At 40.5% G+C, this 16482-nt stretch overlaps 1 protein-coding gene across 5 annotated transcripts in view; it reads right to left on the bottom strand.

Annotated features, from left to right (window-relative positions):
* RSPRY1 (ring finger and SPRY domain containing 1) overlaps positions 1-16482 on the bottom strand; it is a 54001-nt gene that overhangs the window by 8265 nt on the left and 29254 nt on the right. For all 5 annotated transcript variants that reach the window (XM_003943476.3, XM_074402549.1, XM_074402543.1 and 2 more), the window contains 5 exons: positions 12283-12398; positions 11714-11857; positions 5326-5437; positions 2091-2193; positions 1558-1710 (listed from right to left, as the gene is read on the bottom strand). In XM_003943476.3, coding sequence (XP_003943525.1) covers positions 1558-1710; positions 2091-2193; positions 5326-5437; positions 11714-11857; positions 12283-12398 — 628 coding nt within the window. The remainder of the gene's footprint in view (positions 1-1557; positions 1711-2090; positions 2194-5325; positions 5438-11713; positions 11858-12282; positions 12399-16482) is intronic.

A 16482-nucleotide genomic window follows, 5' to 3' on the forward strand; every position in this document is an offset into this window, starting at 1 on the left:
TGCTTTTTGAGTCAAAACAGGAGCTAGGATAATGTTACAAATACCTTCAGGAGCATAAGAGTCCGACACTAGCTATGTCATGACAAGTATGCTGTCCTTGGCTGCTGAGAGAGACTCTTACTGATATAAGACAGGAATACCCTTTAAACAGGCAGCTGCTCTGTTTAAAATGATAAACTTCAGCTCACATTGTGAAACAAGTTTGAACTTGAAGTAATTACCAGGAAGCAGCTGGAGTCTTCTCCTAGCCTAAGGAACAGACTACATTCATCTCACAAGGAAGCAAGGCAGGCATTCATCTGATAAATTAATGCCAATCACAGTTTTTGTCAAATAAGGGCTGTGAAATATTATCCAAGATGGTATTCATTGATGGTTGTGGAACAGTGTTGTCATCTTTGTCACACAGCTAAAACCACACAAAGTCTTTCAATAAATCTGACTCTGTTAAAAGATCCACTCGATTTCCTAATATTTAGGATTCTGACACTGACATTCAAGTGAAGTTAGTTTGCAGTTTTTTTGTGTGTACAGGTGTTATATTTTTCTAATTTTTATACCAATCTTACTTATCTCACACACAAAAATTGAAAGTGCTCCTTCTATCTTTCTGGGTTTGGTAACATTTTTTTTTCCTTCTTTTTTTCTTTTTCTTTTTTTTTTTTTTTTTTTTGAGACGGAGTTTCACTCTTGTTACCCAGGCTGGAGTGCAATGGCGCGATCTCGGCTCACCGCAACCTCCGCCTCCTGGGTTCAGGCAATTCTCCTGCCTCAGCCTCCTGAGTAGCTGGGATTACAGGCACACCCCACCATACCCAGCTAATTTTTTGTATTTTTAGTAGAGACGGGGTTTCACCATGTGGACCAGGATGGTCTCGATCTGTTGACCTTGTGATCCACCCATCTTGGCCTCCCAAAGTGCTGGGATTACAGGCTTGAGCCACCGTGCCCGGTGGTTTGGTAACATTTTAAATAACAATAAGGTTATCTGTTACCTAACAATTTGGTAAAGATCCCCTGTGAAACCACCTTGGTCTGGTGCTTTCTGGGGACAGATATACACAATAATTGGTTTGTGTATATCTCTTCTGGAATCTGTCTTAGTAATTTATATTTCCTGTAAAGTCATCCATTTTACTCAAGTTTTTAAAATTTATTTGTCATGTCTTTTTTTTTTTTTTTTTTGAGACGGAGTTTCGCTCTTGTTACCCAGGCTGGAGTGCAATGGCACGATCTCGGCTCACCGCAACCTCCGCCTTCTGGGTTCAGGCAATTCTCCTGCCTCAGCCTCCTGAGTAGCTGCGATTACAGGAACGCACCACCGTGCCCAGCTAATTTTTTGTATTTTTAGTAGAGACGGGGTTTCACCATGTTGACCAGGATGGTCTCGATCTCTTGACCTCGTGATCCACCCGCCTCAGCCTCCCAAAGTGCTGGGATTACAGGCTTGAGCCACCGCGCCCGGCCTGTCATGTCTTTTAAAGTTTATTATAAACTGTTTTAATTTCTCATACGATGCATGTGAAAGACTGGAGATAGCCCGGGCAGATTCCTTACCTTGGCAAAATGATTTTTTCTTCAGCAGTTAGGAAGGCGTAGTCATTAAAAGTGCTAAATTTCATAGATGGTGGGTATTTGAATGGTTTTGCTCCAAAATTAAACTCACATTGTTGATATGACATGAAACTAGCTGCAGCAAAAAATCCAGATCTACAAATAAAAGGAATTAACCATTTTTAACAGAAAAAGAATGGATGGAGGGCAACAGAATTAATAAAACACAAAATAAAGTTCATAGAACAGTTTTCAGAAAGGCAGGGTGACTCAGTCCTACCCTAGCAGAAAGGAAGAGTAATGGATTGTGTTTATAACCCACAAAGGTCTGTGACCAGAGAATATTCTGCCTTATCTTCCCATATCAAACCTTGGGGTAGTTTTAGGTCTGATCAGATGAGTCCCCAATCACTTGAAATTAATCAATTTCTCATCACAACTGTGTATATAAATGGACAAAGACTTTTTTTTTTTTTCCTAGAGAAAAGGGCATTCCATGCATCTACTTGAATTTTTGACTGAGAAGAGGTACTTACACAGTAGATGAAAAGACTTGCTTTTCAGGAGGCAGCTGGTTGCCATTTAGAAAGAAGATCATTTGCTTTTCATTCAAGTCTAACAGAAATCCTACTGTATCTCCTAGAGGATAAAGTGAAACACTGTTAGGATAATGATGTGTACTACCAAGATCTCTGCTAAGCATCTCAAGTGTTTCAATGGCACTGTATTAAGTCTGCATCTTTAGCTATGCATTCAACATATTCATCTTTGTTTCTTCTGCAACTGATCTGACCCCTATACCCCAATATTTTAATGCAACAACAAGAAAAAAATGCTGCCAGTTAAATTATGACAAGCCAGTCTTAAGATACATCCCAATTTCAAAGACGTTAAAACGTGGGGATAAAGGTACATTTGGGGCTCCATGAAATATGCGAAGATCAAAATCATGTGTTTACTTGCCTCTCTGGTGAGATTTATAACTCCCTAGATAACTACCCCAAAACATGCCTTAAAAAAAAAAAAAAAAAAAAAAAAAAAGGCAAGGCAGGCTGGATGAGGTGGCTCATGCCTGTAATCCCAGCACTTTGGGAGGCTGAAATGGGCTGATCACCTGAAGTCAGGAGTTCAAGACCAGCCTGGCTAACATGGTGAAACGCCATCTCTACTAAAAATACAAAAATTAGCCGAGTGTAGTGGCATGCACCTGTGGTCCCAGCTACTCGGGTGGCTGAGGCACAAAAATCGCTTGAACCCAGGACGTGGAGGTTGCAGTGAGCCGAGATTGTGCCACTGCACTCCAGCCTGGGCGACAGAGTGAGACTCCATCTCAAAAAAAAAAAAAAAAATTATTTACTTATTGAATAACGTAAAACTGTAAGGTTTCAGTTTTTGGATTTGTTGTTGTTTTTGTTGTTAAGACAGGGTCTTGCTCCATTACCCAGGCTGGAGTACAGTGGCGCAATCCTAGCTCACTACAGCCTCAAACTCCTGGGCTCAAGTGATCCTCCTACTTCAGCTTCCTGAGTAACTAGGACTATAGGCACGTGCCACCACACCTGGCAAATCTTTAAAATTTTTTGTAGAGATAGGGGGGTCTCATTATGTAGCCCAGGCTAATTTGAAACTCTGGGTCCCAAGTGATCCTCTCAAAGGATCCCCATGCTTCAACCTCCTTAAGTGCTGGGATTACAGGTATGAGCCACCATGTCTGGCCCAATTTTGGTTTTGAAAGATAAGATAAATAAATTTATTTGTCAAAGGAAAATAAATGAAATTACACAGTAATGACAAGAAAAATGGACACTCAATGCTGGTGGAGGAAAATCTGGCAAAACACAGCAAAAACTTTGAAATTCTATATTCCCCTTGCCAGAGAAGTTTCACTTCTAAGGGTTTTGTCTTGAGAAAATGCAGAGTGGTCTCTAACGATAATTTTAAAAGGCAAAAATGTCAACGTCCAACAATGAGGCATTAATTAGTATATTATAGTACAACTATATAATGAAAATTTGAGAAGCCATTAAAAGTAATGTTATTGGCTGGGCCATGGTGGCTCAAGCCTGTAATCTCAACACTTTGAGAGGCCAGAGGTGGGTAGATCACTTGAGCCCAGAAGTTTGAGACTAGCCTGGGCAACATGACAAAACCCTGTCCCTACCAAAAAAATACAAAAATTAGCCAGGCATGGTGGTGTGTCCCTGTAGTCCCAGCTACTGTAGAGGCTGAGGTGCGAGGATGGATTGCGCCTGGGAGGTCGAGGCTGTATGAGCTGCAATCCCGCTACTGCACTCAAGCCTGGGTGATAGACGAGACCCTGTCTCAAAAACGACAACAATAAAAAGTAATGTTATTTAATAACCTGGAAAGCTATTCAAGGTATTAAGTATAACAACAACAACAAATACATATATATAATTTAAGTGTTAAAAAAAAAATCTCTTGATGGAGAAATTACAGGGGATTTTTATTCATTTTGTTCTTTTTCTATTTTTCAAATTTTTATAAAAAACATTACTTGAATAATCCTTTAAAAAATTATTATTAGAAAATAAGCTAGTTTTTGAAAATAGTGCCTTTATCTTACGCTCCATTAAATGAAGTTTTACGTTCCTTCAAGAACCTGCAAGCCATTAAAATGAGTGTTCCTGTTGGCTTTTCTGTTCTTTTCTCCCTCCACACCAGGCGTCCCCAAACTACAGCCCGTGGGCCGCATGCGGCCCCCTGAGGCCATTTATCCGGTCCCCTGCCACACTTCAGGAAGGGGCACCTCTTTCATTGGTGGTCAGTGAGAGGAGCACAGTATGTGGCGGCCCTCCAACGGTCTGAGGGACAGTGAACTGGCCCCCTGTGTAAAAAGTTTGGGGATGCCTGCTCCACACCATCAATTTAATCAAGTGGAGCTGTTTCCACACGGGGGTGGGCAAATTCCTGCTTTCTTTCCTTTTTTTTTTTTTTTTTTTGAGATGGAGTCTCACTCTGTTGCCCAGCCTGGAGTGCAGTGGCGCAATCCTGACTCACTGCAAACTCTGCCTCCTAGTTTCAAGTGATTTTCCTGCCTCAGCCTCCCAAGTAGCTGGGACCACAAGTGGGCGCCACCACGCTTGGCTAATTTTTGTGTTTTAGTAGAGACGGGGTTTCACCATGTTGGCCAGCTGGTCTTGAACTTACTTCAAGCAATCAATCCACCTGCGTCAGCCTAAATTCCTTCTTTGTTAGCATGCCTAAAAATTCAGTTTATATTCATAATGCTGATTGGGGTAGCAAAATGAGAGAGGGGTGCTTGGAGAAAGAGCTGGGTTATATCCCCTATCTAGCTCTGATGCTAGAAATCAAATCCTTCCAGAGGTTATATTCTCTACCATATGTCCGTACCTCCTTAAAGCATGGCCACTGGATAGGACCTGTTCCATAGCCATCTTGTCCCTGAAAAATCCTCATTTTAGTGGCATTACAACTGCAGTGTCCCTGATATCGCCATGGCTGCTTTAATTCAAAACAGATCCAAAGTGGAAAATAGAATTCATACTAATCTTAAGAGTACAATTTTCTGACTAATGTAAAAATTTTATTTTCTGAAATGTTCTTGCTACAGGAAGGACTCCACCAGAGGTAAGTTTATCAGAGGAATACCACTTTCATCCTTGGCAGCTACACAAAAGCTAATATCCCTTTTCACATTTGATCTTCTTCTAAGATATTTTAAGGCTTAATGTAATAAATGCCTCATAATAACCCACTTGATACATTTATAATGGAGAGCATGAATACCTTCTTTCCAGCATGGGTGTATGTGAGGCTTACTTCTGGCATTGTACCAAATCAGCTGCCGGCAGCCATCATACGCACAGGAGTATTCATCGTCCCCAATGCCATAGCCTTCCTGGAGAGAGACAAGGCCCAGAAGATTAGCAAGTCTGCCTGCTCTGACCTGGGAAGAGAGTGTGTCTTTTATGACCATTGACCTAGTGGCTGGGGTTCTAAGTTTTCTGTATGAAGAGAGAACGCACGGTTTTTGGAAAATACTAAAATTATGACTTAGAGGCCTGGTTCCAAGTGAATAGATAATGACTTCACCAGCAAATATGTGCCCAGTGCCTCCTTTGTTCAGGCACTTTCACATTTGCTGGTTCATTTAATTCTCACTAACTACCATGAGGCTGGTAGCATTGACTCCCTTTTAAGAAGAAACAAAGGCCAGAGAGGTCAACCAGCTGGCCCAAGAACCAGAGCCCGGTTTGAACCTAAAATCTTGGATGACACAGGAGGTCAGCATAAGATACAGGTCACAAAGACCCTGCTGATAAAACAGGATGCGATAAAAAAGCTGGCCAAAACCCACTAAAACAAAGATGGAGACAAAAGTGACTTCTGGTCAAGCTCATTGTTCATTATATGCTAATTACAATGCATTAGCATGCTAAAAGACACTCTCACAGTTGCCATGACAGTTTACAAATACCATGGCAATTTGGAAGTTATACTATATAATTTAAAAAGGGGAGAAACCCTCAGTTTCAGGAAGTGCCTGCCCCTTTTCCAGAAAACTCATGAACGATCCACTCCTGTTTAGCATGTAATCGAGAAATAACTATACTCAGTTGAGTAGTCCATGCCGCTGCTCTGCCTATAGAGTAGCCATTCTTTGGTTTCTCTAATAATGTTGTTTTCACTTTATTCTATGGACTCACTCCAAATTCTTTCTTGTGCGAGGTCCAAGAACTGTCTCTTGGGGTCTAGATCCAGACCCTTTCCAGTAACAAGATCAGATCAGGCAAATACCTTTCTTGCATCTAGCAGACTTCAAAATACCCAAATATTCTGGGATTTCAAAACTGAAGACAAGAGAAAGGTTACAGTGGACACTCAGCTAAAAGCTATTCCGAGATCAGCTTGATTTGAGCATCGTACAGGTCCTTGTCAGTTTCTTCTTTTTTTTTTTTTTTTTTTTTTTTTTTTGAGACGGAGTTTCGCTCTTGTTACCCAGGCTGGAGTGCAATGGCGCGATCTCGGCTCACCGCAACCTCCGCCTCCTGGGCTCAGGCAATTCTCCTGCCTCAGCCTCCTAAGTAGCTGGGATTACAGGCACGCGCCACCACGCCCAGCTAGTTTTTTTGTATTTTTAGTAGAGACGGGGTTTCACCATGTTGACCAGGATGGTCTCGATCTCTCGACCTCGTGATCCACCCGCCTCGGCCTCCCAAAGTGCTGGGATTACAGGCTTGAGCCACCGCGCCCGGCTAGTTTCTTCTTTTTTTTTTTTTTTTTTTTGAGACGGAGTTTCACTCTTGTTGCCTAGGCTGGAATGCAATGGCATAATCTCAGTTCACTACAACCTCCACCTCCTGGGTTTAAGCAGTTCTCCTGCCTCAGCCTCCTGAGTTGCTGGGATTACAGGCATGTGCCACCATGACTGGCTGATTTTGTATTTTTAGTAGAGGCAGGATTTCTCCATACTGGCCAGGCTGGTCTTGAACTCCTGACCTCAGGTGATCAGCCTGCCTTGGCCTCCCAAAGTGCTGTGATTACAGGTGTGAGCCACCACACCCGAGAATTTCTTCTTTTTATTTATTTATTTTTGAGATGGAGTTTTGCTCTTGTTGCCCAGGCTGGAGTGCAATGGTGCAATCTTGGCTCATCACAACCTCCGCCTCCCAGGTTTCAAGCAATTCTCCTGCCTCAGCCTCCCAGGTAGCTAGGATTATAGGCATGCGTCACCACACCCAGCTAATTTTGTATTTTTGGTAGAGATGGGGTTTTTCCATGTTGGTCAGGCTGGTCTCAAACTCCTGACCTCACCGCCTCGGTCTCCCAAAGTGCTGGGATTACAGGCATGAGCTACTGCACTCAGCCAGTTTCTTCTTTTTCTTACTTACTGCCTTTCAATTATTTCACAGAACTGTTAAAATAAAAAGATGGCTGAGATTTTAATAAATTATTTTGAGTGCTTATAAACAATAGAAGAAGCATGTAAATGAGACAGCTGCTATCTTTAAGGATCAATGGTGAAAAGCTTTACCAGAGAAAGAAATTGAAAATGGCCAAATCCAAGTAAGATCAGGTCCTGATCCTGCCTATTCCATAGGGCAAACAATATAGTGAGGAGACAGATTGGAAAAAAAGTTCTGACAACTCAACAATTTTGTACTGAATTTTTGGATTACAATATACTGAATTTAGAAGAATGCTCTCCAAATGACTCTTCTCAAATAGCTATTGATATTCACTATTCAGAATATTCAAGAGTTAAATGAGCTTCCATCTAATTGCCTTAGAAATTTACCACCCAAGGCTGCCAGGAGCAGTGGCTCATGCCTGTAATTTCAGCACTTTGAGAGGCGAATCACTTGAGGCAAGGAGTCTGAGTACAGCCTGGACATGACAAAACTCTGTCTCTACCAAAAATACAAAAGTTAGTTATGTGTGGTGGCGCACGTCTGTAATCCCAGTTAACTCTGGTGGCTGCGGCATGAGAATCACCTGAGCCTGGGAGGCGGAGGTTGCAGTGAGCTAAGATCACATACCACTGCACCCCAGCCTGGGTGACAGAGTGAAGACTCTGTCTCAAAACAAAACAAAACAAAGAAATTCACCACTTGCTAGAAAGAATGCCTTGCCATCCCTTTCAAAGACTGAACAAGTTAGTAAGTAAAAACTTAAAAACCACTAAAATATAGGCACTGGGGCATAGGTAAAAGACAAGCAATTCTTTTCTATCTTTATCTTCTAATATCCTGAGGAGTCCTTGACAGAACACTTGAAAGAAATTCCTAGAAGCTAGCCACCATGAGTTGGTAAAGAGCAGACTCATTACACATTCTTTACCATGCAATGTCTTTGATGCCTGGATAAATTCCACAACAGAGTGGCATTACAGGACAAAGACAGAACTCTAATCACTTTAACTATAGAGCAGCATCTACAGATTTAAGAAGATACCTCTTGCCTAACAGAGATGCACTTTAAAAATCTCTTGAGCTTACATCTCAGAGAACAATCTAGATGTCCTATATCTTCTCTTAGCTCAAAACATTCCCAACAGGATTAACTTTGGTTTCCATTGGCTAGGACAGATAAATGAGAGAACAGAATGGCTAGCTTAGTATTTATTTTGAACTACCTGTTTTTTTGTCATGCATATTTTAGCAATGGAAACATTACCAAAAACAAACAAAAGAAAGTTTACCCAAAGCTTGTCATTCAGGGAACAGTTTGAGTCTCTTACCCATGTGGTGGACACTGTCCTTTTTCCTGCTGTATAGCATCCCAACTCCTTCCTGTTATGGGAAATGTATGAAGACAGTGTTCTGCCTTCTCCTCTGGAAGTGGAAAGGTAAGATATAACCTAGGCTTGGCCAGCTGGCCTTTCCTATTGAACAGTCAGTATGATGCAAGTGATGCAAGTGACTCCACACAGAAGGAAGGTTAGGATTGACTTCCAGCAGCAATGGTGGCTGCATGCTGGCCAGATCATTCTCCTAAAACACTGGCTGTTGTAATTCCTGTTTGTTGGCCCTGACATTGCCTTGGAGCTTGTCTAGTTTCCAAGCTTCTCCATAATCTGGAGGACCCAGACAGGCGTCTAAGTCATCCTTGTCTGTCTGAAATAGCCAGAGTCATTTTCTCCAAGGCAGGATCTTCATCAGGGGAAGAAGCACAGGCTATTCTGAGTAGGGTTTGAAATCTCCAGCAGCTGGAGACTAGATGGCTTTGGGCAAGTTTCTTAATTTATCTAAACTTGATTTTCCTCATCTTTAAATGGCAGAACAATACCTTTCTAAACTCTAAGACAGATTAGAAATGAGTATGTAAGAGACCTATCACATAACAGACACTCATGAAAAGGCAAGATATTTATTTATTTTTGAGACATAGTCTCACTCTATCGCCCAGGCTGGAGTGCAGTCACACTATCTGGGCTCACTCTGCCTTCCAGGTTCAAGGGATTCTCCTGCCTTAGGCTTCCAAATAGCTGGGATAACAGATGGCTACCACCACACCCCAGCTAATTTTTGCATTTTTAGTGGAGACGGGATTTCACCATGTTGGCCAGTCAAACTCCTGACCTTAAGTGACCCACCCACCTCAGCTTCCCAAAGTGCTGGGATTACAAATGTGAGCTATGGCTCCTGGCCAAAGCAACAAGACAAACTGTTCTGTAGGTGACCTACACAGAACTATCCGTAAGCTTCTTATTTTAATGATCTAACTTTGAGCTCAGTAGTTAGCTTTTCGAAAGGGAAACCTACGCAGCAAGAGTTCAAATAAGAGGCACTATGTAGAGACTTGGAATCTTTTGAAATTGGGTATATCCTAGGAATGACTTATTCCATAGAATCACACCCTGTCTGTACAGGCAAAAAGATTCAGAATCACTAGAACAATGTACATTTGAAGCAAGGTTTTAAATATGGCAACATCATTAAGATCCTGTATTTGGGAAAAGACATCATATCAGACTGTATCAATTTCTAACAGGGAATCAACTAATGCTTGGATAAGGGAAAAATGTTTGTTTTTAAAGAAACCAATAGCCTGTTGAATGATCAGGAGGATAAGAAAATAGTATGTAAGTCTTTTAACTTGAGAAGCCAAAGATCTGCTACTACGTGGCAAAAATTATAGTTTCATCGAGCAGAAGAAACTATATCCAGCTTCACTGGCCATTAAAAAAACAAATTTGTAACATACAGTGTCAGATATATTACACCTAGACCTGTAGTGTGTTTGCTGCCAAATCAAGAGAGACAAAGTTTATATCGAAGCTTCCTCCCTGGAAAAATCCCTATTACTTCTAGTTCTAGAACAATTTTTCACTTCCAAATGAGGAAACTAGCTGATTCTCTGAAATTTTCTCCATTTTTGAATACAAAGAAAACAAATGTTGTAGAATAGTAAGGAAACTGAATTCCAGTTTGAGTTTCTTCCTACTCTGTCTCAGTTTTCTCATCTGTGAAATGGAAATTGTAACAGTAAAAACTATTGTGGGAATCAGTTCTCCACCCCAGACAAAAGTCCAGACTTGACCTCTCCACAGGCCCTTTTCCTCCAATTTGTCTCTCTCCAGCCTAGGAGTTTTAGTAATACGCCATCAATAATTACAGGGTGAAATACAGCCTTACTGAAATGGCGCTTTAAAAACTATGCTTACAAGTAGGGCATCATGGCATGTGCCGATGGTCCCAGCTACTTGGGAGGCTGAGGTAAGAGGATGGCTTGAGCCCAAGAGTTCAAGGCCAGCCTGAGCAACACAATGAGAACTGTCTCTAAAAATAAAGCAAAAAACCTGAACCTCAACATGCTTATGGCTGGTAAGTTTAGTCTGATTTTGTTGGATCACTTCTAAAACCCATCCCAGGATCTTACATATTGGATGGGGGTGGGGGGATGGGTTTTATTTAGATTAATAAGACAATCCAAGGGGCTTTTCCCAGCTCAAATGGTAAAAACCGTATGAAAATAAAATATTACTGATCAAAACTGGATTAATTCCAAACAGCTTATAATTTGATCAACAGAAGAAAGCCAATTGGCCTGGGTGTTAGAAGGGTATAAAGTGGCCAGAAATCATACATCTGTAGGAAAGTGGGAAACTTTCAAATTCAGGTAGAGGTAGCCCAATGCTACTTACTCTAGGATTTAATTTTCCCTTTTATATTATAGATTTCTATAACAAAAGATAAATAACTAAATATTGAGAAAAACGTGTCAACTAATTATTAGGTAAAAGTCAAGTAAAAAAAGTCAAGCCAACACTATTTTTTGAAAGGAAGAGAATTCCTACAAAGCTCTTAAAGCTTAAACTCAAGGTATTAATCAGCACTAGTTCCAGTATAAGAACTGAGCCAAATATGTGGCTGGGGCAGAAGAGGAGCATACAAAGACAAAGGACACATCCAGCCTCTAGGTGAAAAATGAGTGTCTACTTAAGACTCAAGAGAAAAAGGCTGAAGGGTAATTTCACTTATGTTTTCCTATTTCTCTATCAGTTTAGCAGATCATTGTTAGGGATCTGGTACCATGTGGCTCTGCCCAAGAAAAGATTATAGAGCAAATCTATTTGAAAAATAAGTATGTCTAAAGTATTTTCCATCCACTAACTAGGGAGAAAAAGCAAACTGCCACTGCCCCCATTTTCACAGTTCTCTAGGGTACTCACGTGATTGAGGAATTTGCTGTCTCGAGTGGCCCAGCCAATCTGCATGACGCCAGAAGTGACCACTGTTACTTCATAGTACCATACCCCAGCATCCACACAAAAGGTGCAACGCACACTTTCAAAAGAGGAGGCATCACAGCGAGCCTGGCAAATCCAAAAAATGTGACAATCAACCATCAGGGCCTGAAGACCACCAAAGATAACTGACTACTGGGAAGGCTGAGTGTATTTTTCCTTATTAAAGCTTCTGGTGGAATATTGCTTCCTCAGTCCATCCTCAGGGACAAAAAGTACAAAACCAAAATATATAAGGCATTTGATGATATACAGAATCAAAGAATTGTTTGCAGCCACTTTTCAAACAGTTCTTTAATCCTGACATGTCTAGTGCCTTATGGTACCATCTGTTCACAAGCAGCTCTTTAATAAAGACTTCCCCATGAAGTAAGTAACATTTTTAAAATACAGGGAAAGAGGGAAGCACCAGCCCTAAGACAACTGGTTATGCAAGGATTAAAATGATTACCCTGTCATCCCCCAAAGTGTCCCTCTGTGGAAGCATTACCTACCTCTAAGCCATGAGGTGAGATCTTCAGGTACTCGCTGACGTCATTGCTATTCAGCATGGCCCTAATGCTACTCAAGTTCACTTTCTCATAGGTCAGCTGTCTACCTTCTTTTAGAACTGCAAAAGAAAGAGTGTTCATGTTTCTAAGGCAGGCTGCTGTGAGGAAAAGAAAAAGCTAGTGCCAGCTACAGCAATCAGACAAGAGAAAGAAATAAAGGGCATCCAAAATAGAAAGGAAGAAGTCATATCTGTGTTTGTGGAGAATATGATCTTGTATTTGGGAAAACCTAAAAAATCCGCCAAAAAACGATTAGACTAAAAAGCAAATTCAGTAAAGTTGCAGCATATAAAATTACATGCAGAAATTGATAGCATTTTTATATGCCAATAGCAAACAATCTGAAGACGAAATCAAGAAACTAATTGCATTTACAAAAGCTATAAATAAAATAAGATATCTAGGAATAAACTTAATCGAAGAAGTGAAAGCTCTCTACAATGAAAACTATAAAACACTAATGCAAGAAATCAAAGAGGACACAAAGATATACCCTGTTCATGGATTGAAAGAATCAATATTGTTAAAATGTCTATATTACTCAAAGCAACCTACAGATTCCATGCAATCCTTATCAAAATACCAATGACATTCTTCAAAGAAATAGAAAAAAATCCTAAAATTTATACAGAACTACAAAACACCCAGAATAGCAAAGCTACCCTGAGCAAAAAACAAAACTGGAGGAATCACATTACTTGACTTCAAATTATACTACAGAGTTATAGTAACCCAAACTGCATGGTACTAGCATAAAAACAGACACAGGGACCAATGGAACGGAACAGAGAATCCAGAATTAAATCCATACATCTACAGTGAACTGAGTTTCAACAAAGATGCCAAGAACATACATCGGGGGAAAGGACAGCGTCTTCAATAAATGGTGCTAGAAAAACTAGTTATCCATAAACAAAAGATTAACACTAGGCCTCTGTCACCATCTACAAAAATCAAATCAAAATGGATTAAAGACTTAAATCTAAGACCTCAAACTATGAAGTTCTACTAAAAGAAAGCATTGGGGAAACTCTCCAGGACACTGATCTGGGCAAATATTTCTTGAATACCCCAAAAGCTCAGGCACCAAAGCAAAAATGGACAAATGGGATGATATTAAGTTAAAAAGTTTCTGTACTGCAAAGGAAATGATCAACAAAGAGACATCCCACAGAATGGGAGAAACTATTTGCAAACTATCCATCTGATAAAGGATTAATATCTAGAATACATAAGGAGCTCAAGTAACTCAATGGGAAAACATCTAATAATCTGCTTAAAAAATGGGCAAAAGATCTGAACAGACATTTCTCAAAAGAAGACATACAAATGGCAAACAGATGCTAAACATTACTGATAATTGGAGAAATCCAAATTAAAACTACAATGAGCTATCATCTCACCCCAGTAAAAATGGCATTTATTCAAAAGACAGGCAATAATGAATGCTGGTGAGGTTGTGGATAAAAGGTAACCTTTGTACACTGTCGGTAGGAATGTAAATTAGTAAGACCACTAAGGAGAACAGTATGGAGGTTCCTCAAGAAACTAAAAACAGGCTGGGCACAGTGGCCCATGCCTGTAATCCTAGCCCTTTGGGAGGTCGGGGTGGGTGGATCACAAGGTCAGGAGATCGAGACTATCCTGGCTAACATGGTGAAACCCCGTCTCTACTAAAAATACAAAAAATAAGCCGGGCATGGTGGCATATGCCTGTAGTCCCAGCTTCTTGGGAAGCTGAGGCAGGAGAATTGCTTGAACCTGGGAGGTGGAGGTTGCAGTGATTCGAGATCACACCACTGCACTCCAGCCTGGGCAACAGAGCAAGACTCTGTCCCCAAAAAACAAAAACAAATAACAGAACTACTATGTGATCCAGCAATTCTACTGCTAGGTATATACCAAAAAAAATTAGTATATCAAAGAAATAAATTAATATATCAAAGAAATATCTGTGATCCCATGTTTATTGCAGCACTATTCATGAGAGCCAAGATTTGGAATCAACCTAAGTATCCATCAACAGATGAATGAATAAAGAAAATGTGGCACATATACATAATAGAATACTGCTCAGCCACCAAAAAAGAATAAGATCCTGACATTTACAATAACATGGATGGAACTGGAGGACATGATGTTGAATGAAATAAGCCAGGCCCAGGAAGAAAAACTTTGCATGTTCTCACTAATTTTTATGGGAGCTAAAAATTAAAATAATTGAACTCATGAAGATAGAAAGTAGAAGGATGACTATCAGAGGCTGGGAAGGGTAGTGGGGGTGGGGGAGAAATGGGGTTGGTTAATGGAAATATAGCTAGTTAGAATGAAGAACACCTAGTATTTGACAACATAACAGGGTGATTACAGTCAACAATAATTTAAAGGACATTTAAAAATAACTAAAAGAAGCCAGGCATGGTGGTTCACGCCTGTAATCCAAGCACTTTGGAGGCCAAGGCAGGTGGATCACCCGAGGTCGGGAGTTCAAGACCAGCCTGACCAACATGGTGAAACCCCATCTTAAAAAAATAAATAAATAGCCGGGCGCGGTGGCTCAAGCCTGTAATCCCAGCACTTTGGGAGGCCGAGGCGGGTGGATCACGAGGTCAAGAGATCGAGACCATCCTGGTCAACATGGTGAAACCCCGTCTCTACTAAAGATACAAAAAATTAGCTGGGCATGGTGGCACGTGCCTGTAATCCCAGCTACTCAGGAGGCTGAGGCAGGAGAATTGCCTGAACCCAGGAGGTGGAGGTTGCGGTGAGCCGAGATCACGCCATTGCACTCCAGCCTGGGTAACAAGAGCGAAACTCCGTCTCAAAATAAATAAATAAATAAATAAATAAATAAATAAATAAATAAATAAATGAAAAGAAAAGAAAAGCACCAAACAAAGAAATTTTTAAAAACAAAAAGAGTACAAATGGAATGTTTGTAACACAAAGAAATGATAAATGCTTGAGGGGACAGATAACCCATTTACTCTGATGTGGTAATTACTAATTGCATGACTGTATCAAAATATCTAATGTGCTCCAAAAATATGTATTACTATGTATCCATTAAAAAAATGCTCTTGAAAGGTAAAACACACTGACTTTTCATACATTAAAAATTAACAAGCAAATAAATAAGCTAGTGCTACGCTAGTCAAGGAGTGGAGGTGCTCATAAATGGCCGAATAGGTGGGGAGACATAGCCAGAGCTTTGTTACTGCACTGCCATTTGAAGATCAATCAAACAAACGCTAGGAAAGGCAGCACTGCTAGGTTTATGCTTTTATTCCCTAGAGTATCATTTTGTATGAACAAAATCCAAATTGCACTCTTTCAGAATTATTCTTTACCTGGGATTTCATGGGCTGTGCATGAAGCTCCTCCCCACAATACAGGGCTAAGAATGGTGGTGGATTTACATGTCCAGTAGTGCTTTAGCATAGTACTAACTATGGATGGGGGAGTGAGGATACAGAAGTATACAGGTTGATCACTCTTATTGTGAAAATCCAAAATCCTCCAAAACCCAATACTTTTTGAGTGCAGACATGAGGCTCAAAGGAAATGCTCAATGGAGGACTTCAGATTTTTTTATTAGGAATACTTAATCAGGTATCTGCAAATACTCCAAAACCTGAAAAAAATCTGAAATCAGAAACACTTTTTGTCCCAAGCATTTCAGATAAAAGAAATTCAACCTATAAGAGAAACTCAACCTACAGTACTTTTTGTTCCAGCAACCCTTGGAGGAGGAAAAAAGAAATATCCAGAACAATTCTCATGGTGTAGGTAAGACATGACTTGGATTTTGAAGACCAAACAAAGTTGGGAAAGGGAGAGGACTAAAGAGGGAATTCTAAGTGAGGGGAACAGGCCCAGTCATCAGGACCTGTTTGTAGGGCAGTAAGGTAATGGTTTGTGTTAGAAAGAGCTGGTTAGACAGTGTCATATAATTAAGGGTTTTGATACATCAGGAAACTGGGTGCCAGTAAAGGTTTTGAACAGGAAAATGCTGGAATTAGAAGCATACTATATAATTCTTCACTAAAGGGTCTCTAGGATACTTTTCTGCCAGAATATATATCCAACCTGCCAGTAGAGGTTCTTATAAGAACTCGTACTTACCATTGCAAAAGAAAGACC

This window comes from Saimiri boliviensis, chromosome 1 (assembly GCF_048565385.1).
Source record: "Saimiri boliviensis isolate mSaiBol1 chromosome 1, mSaiBol1.pri, whole genome shotgun sequence".
NCBI lineage: Eukaryota > Metazoa > Chordata > Mammalia > Primates > Cebidae > Saimiri > Saimiri boliviensis.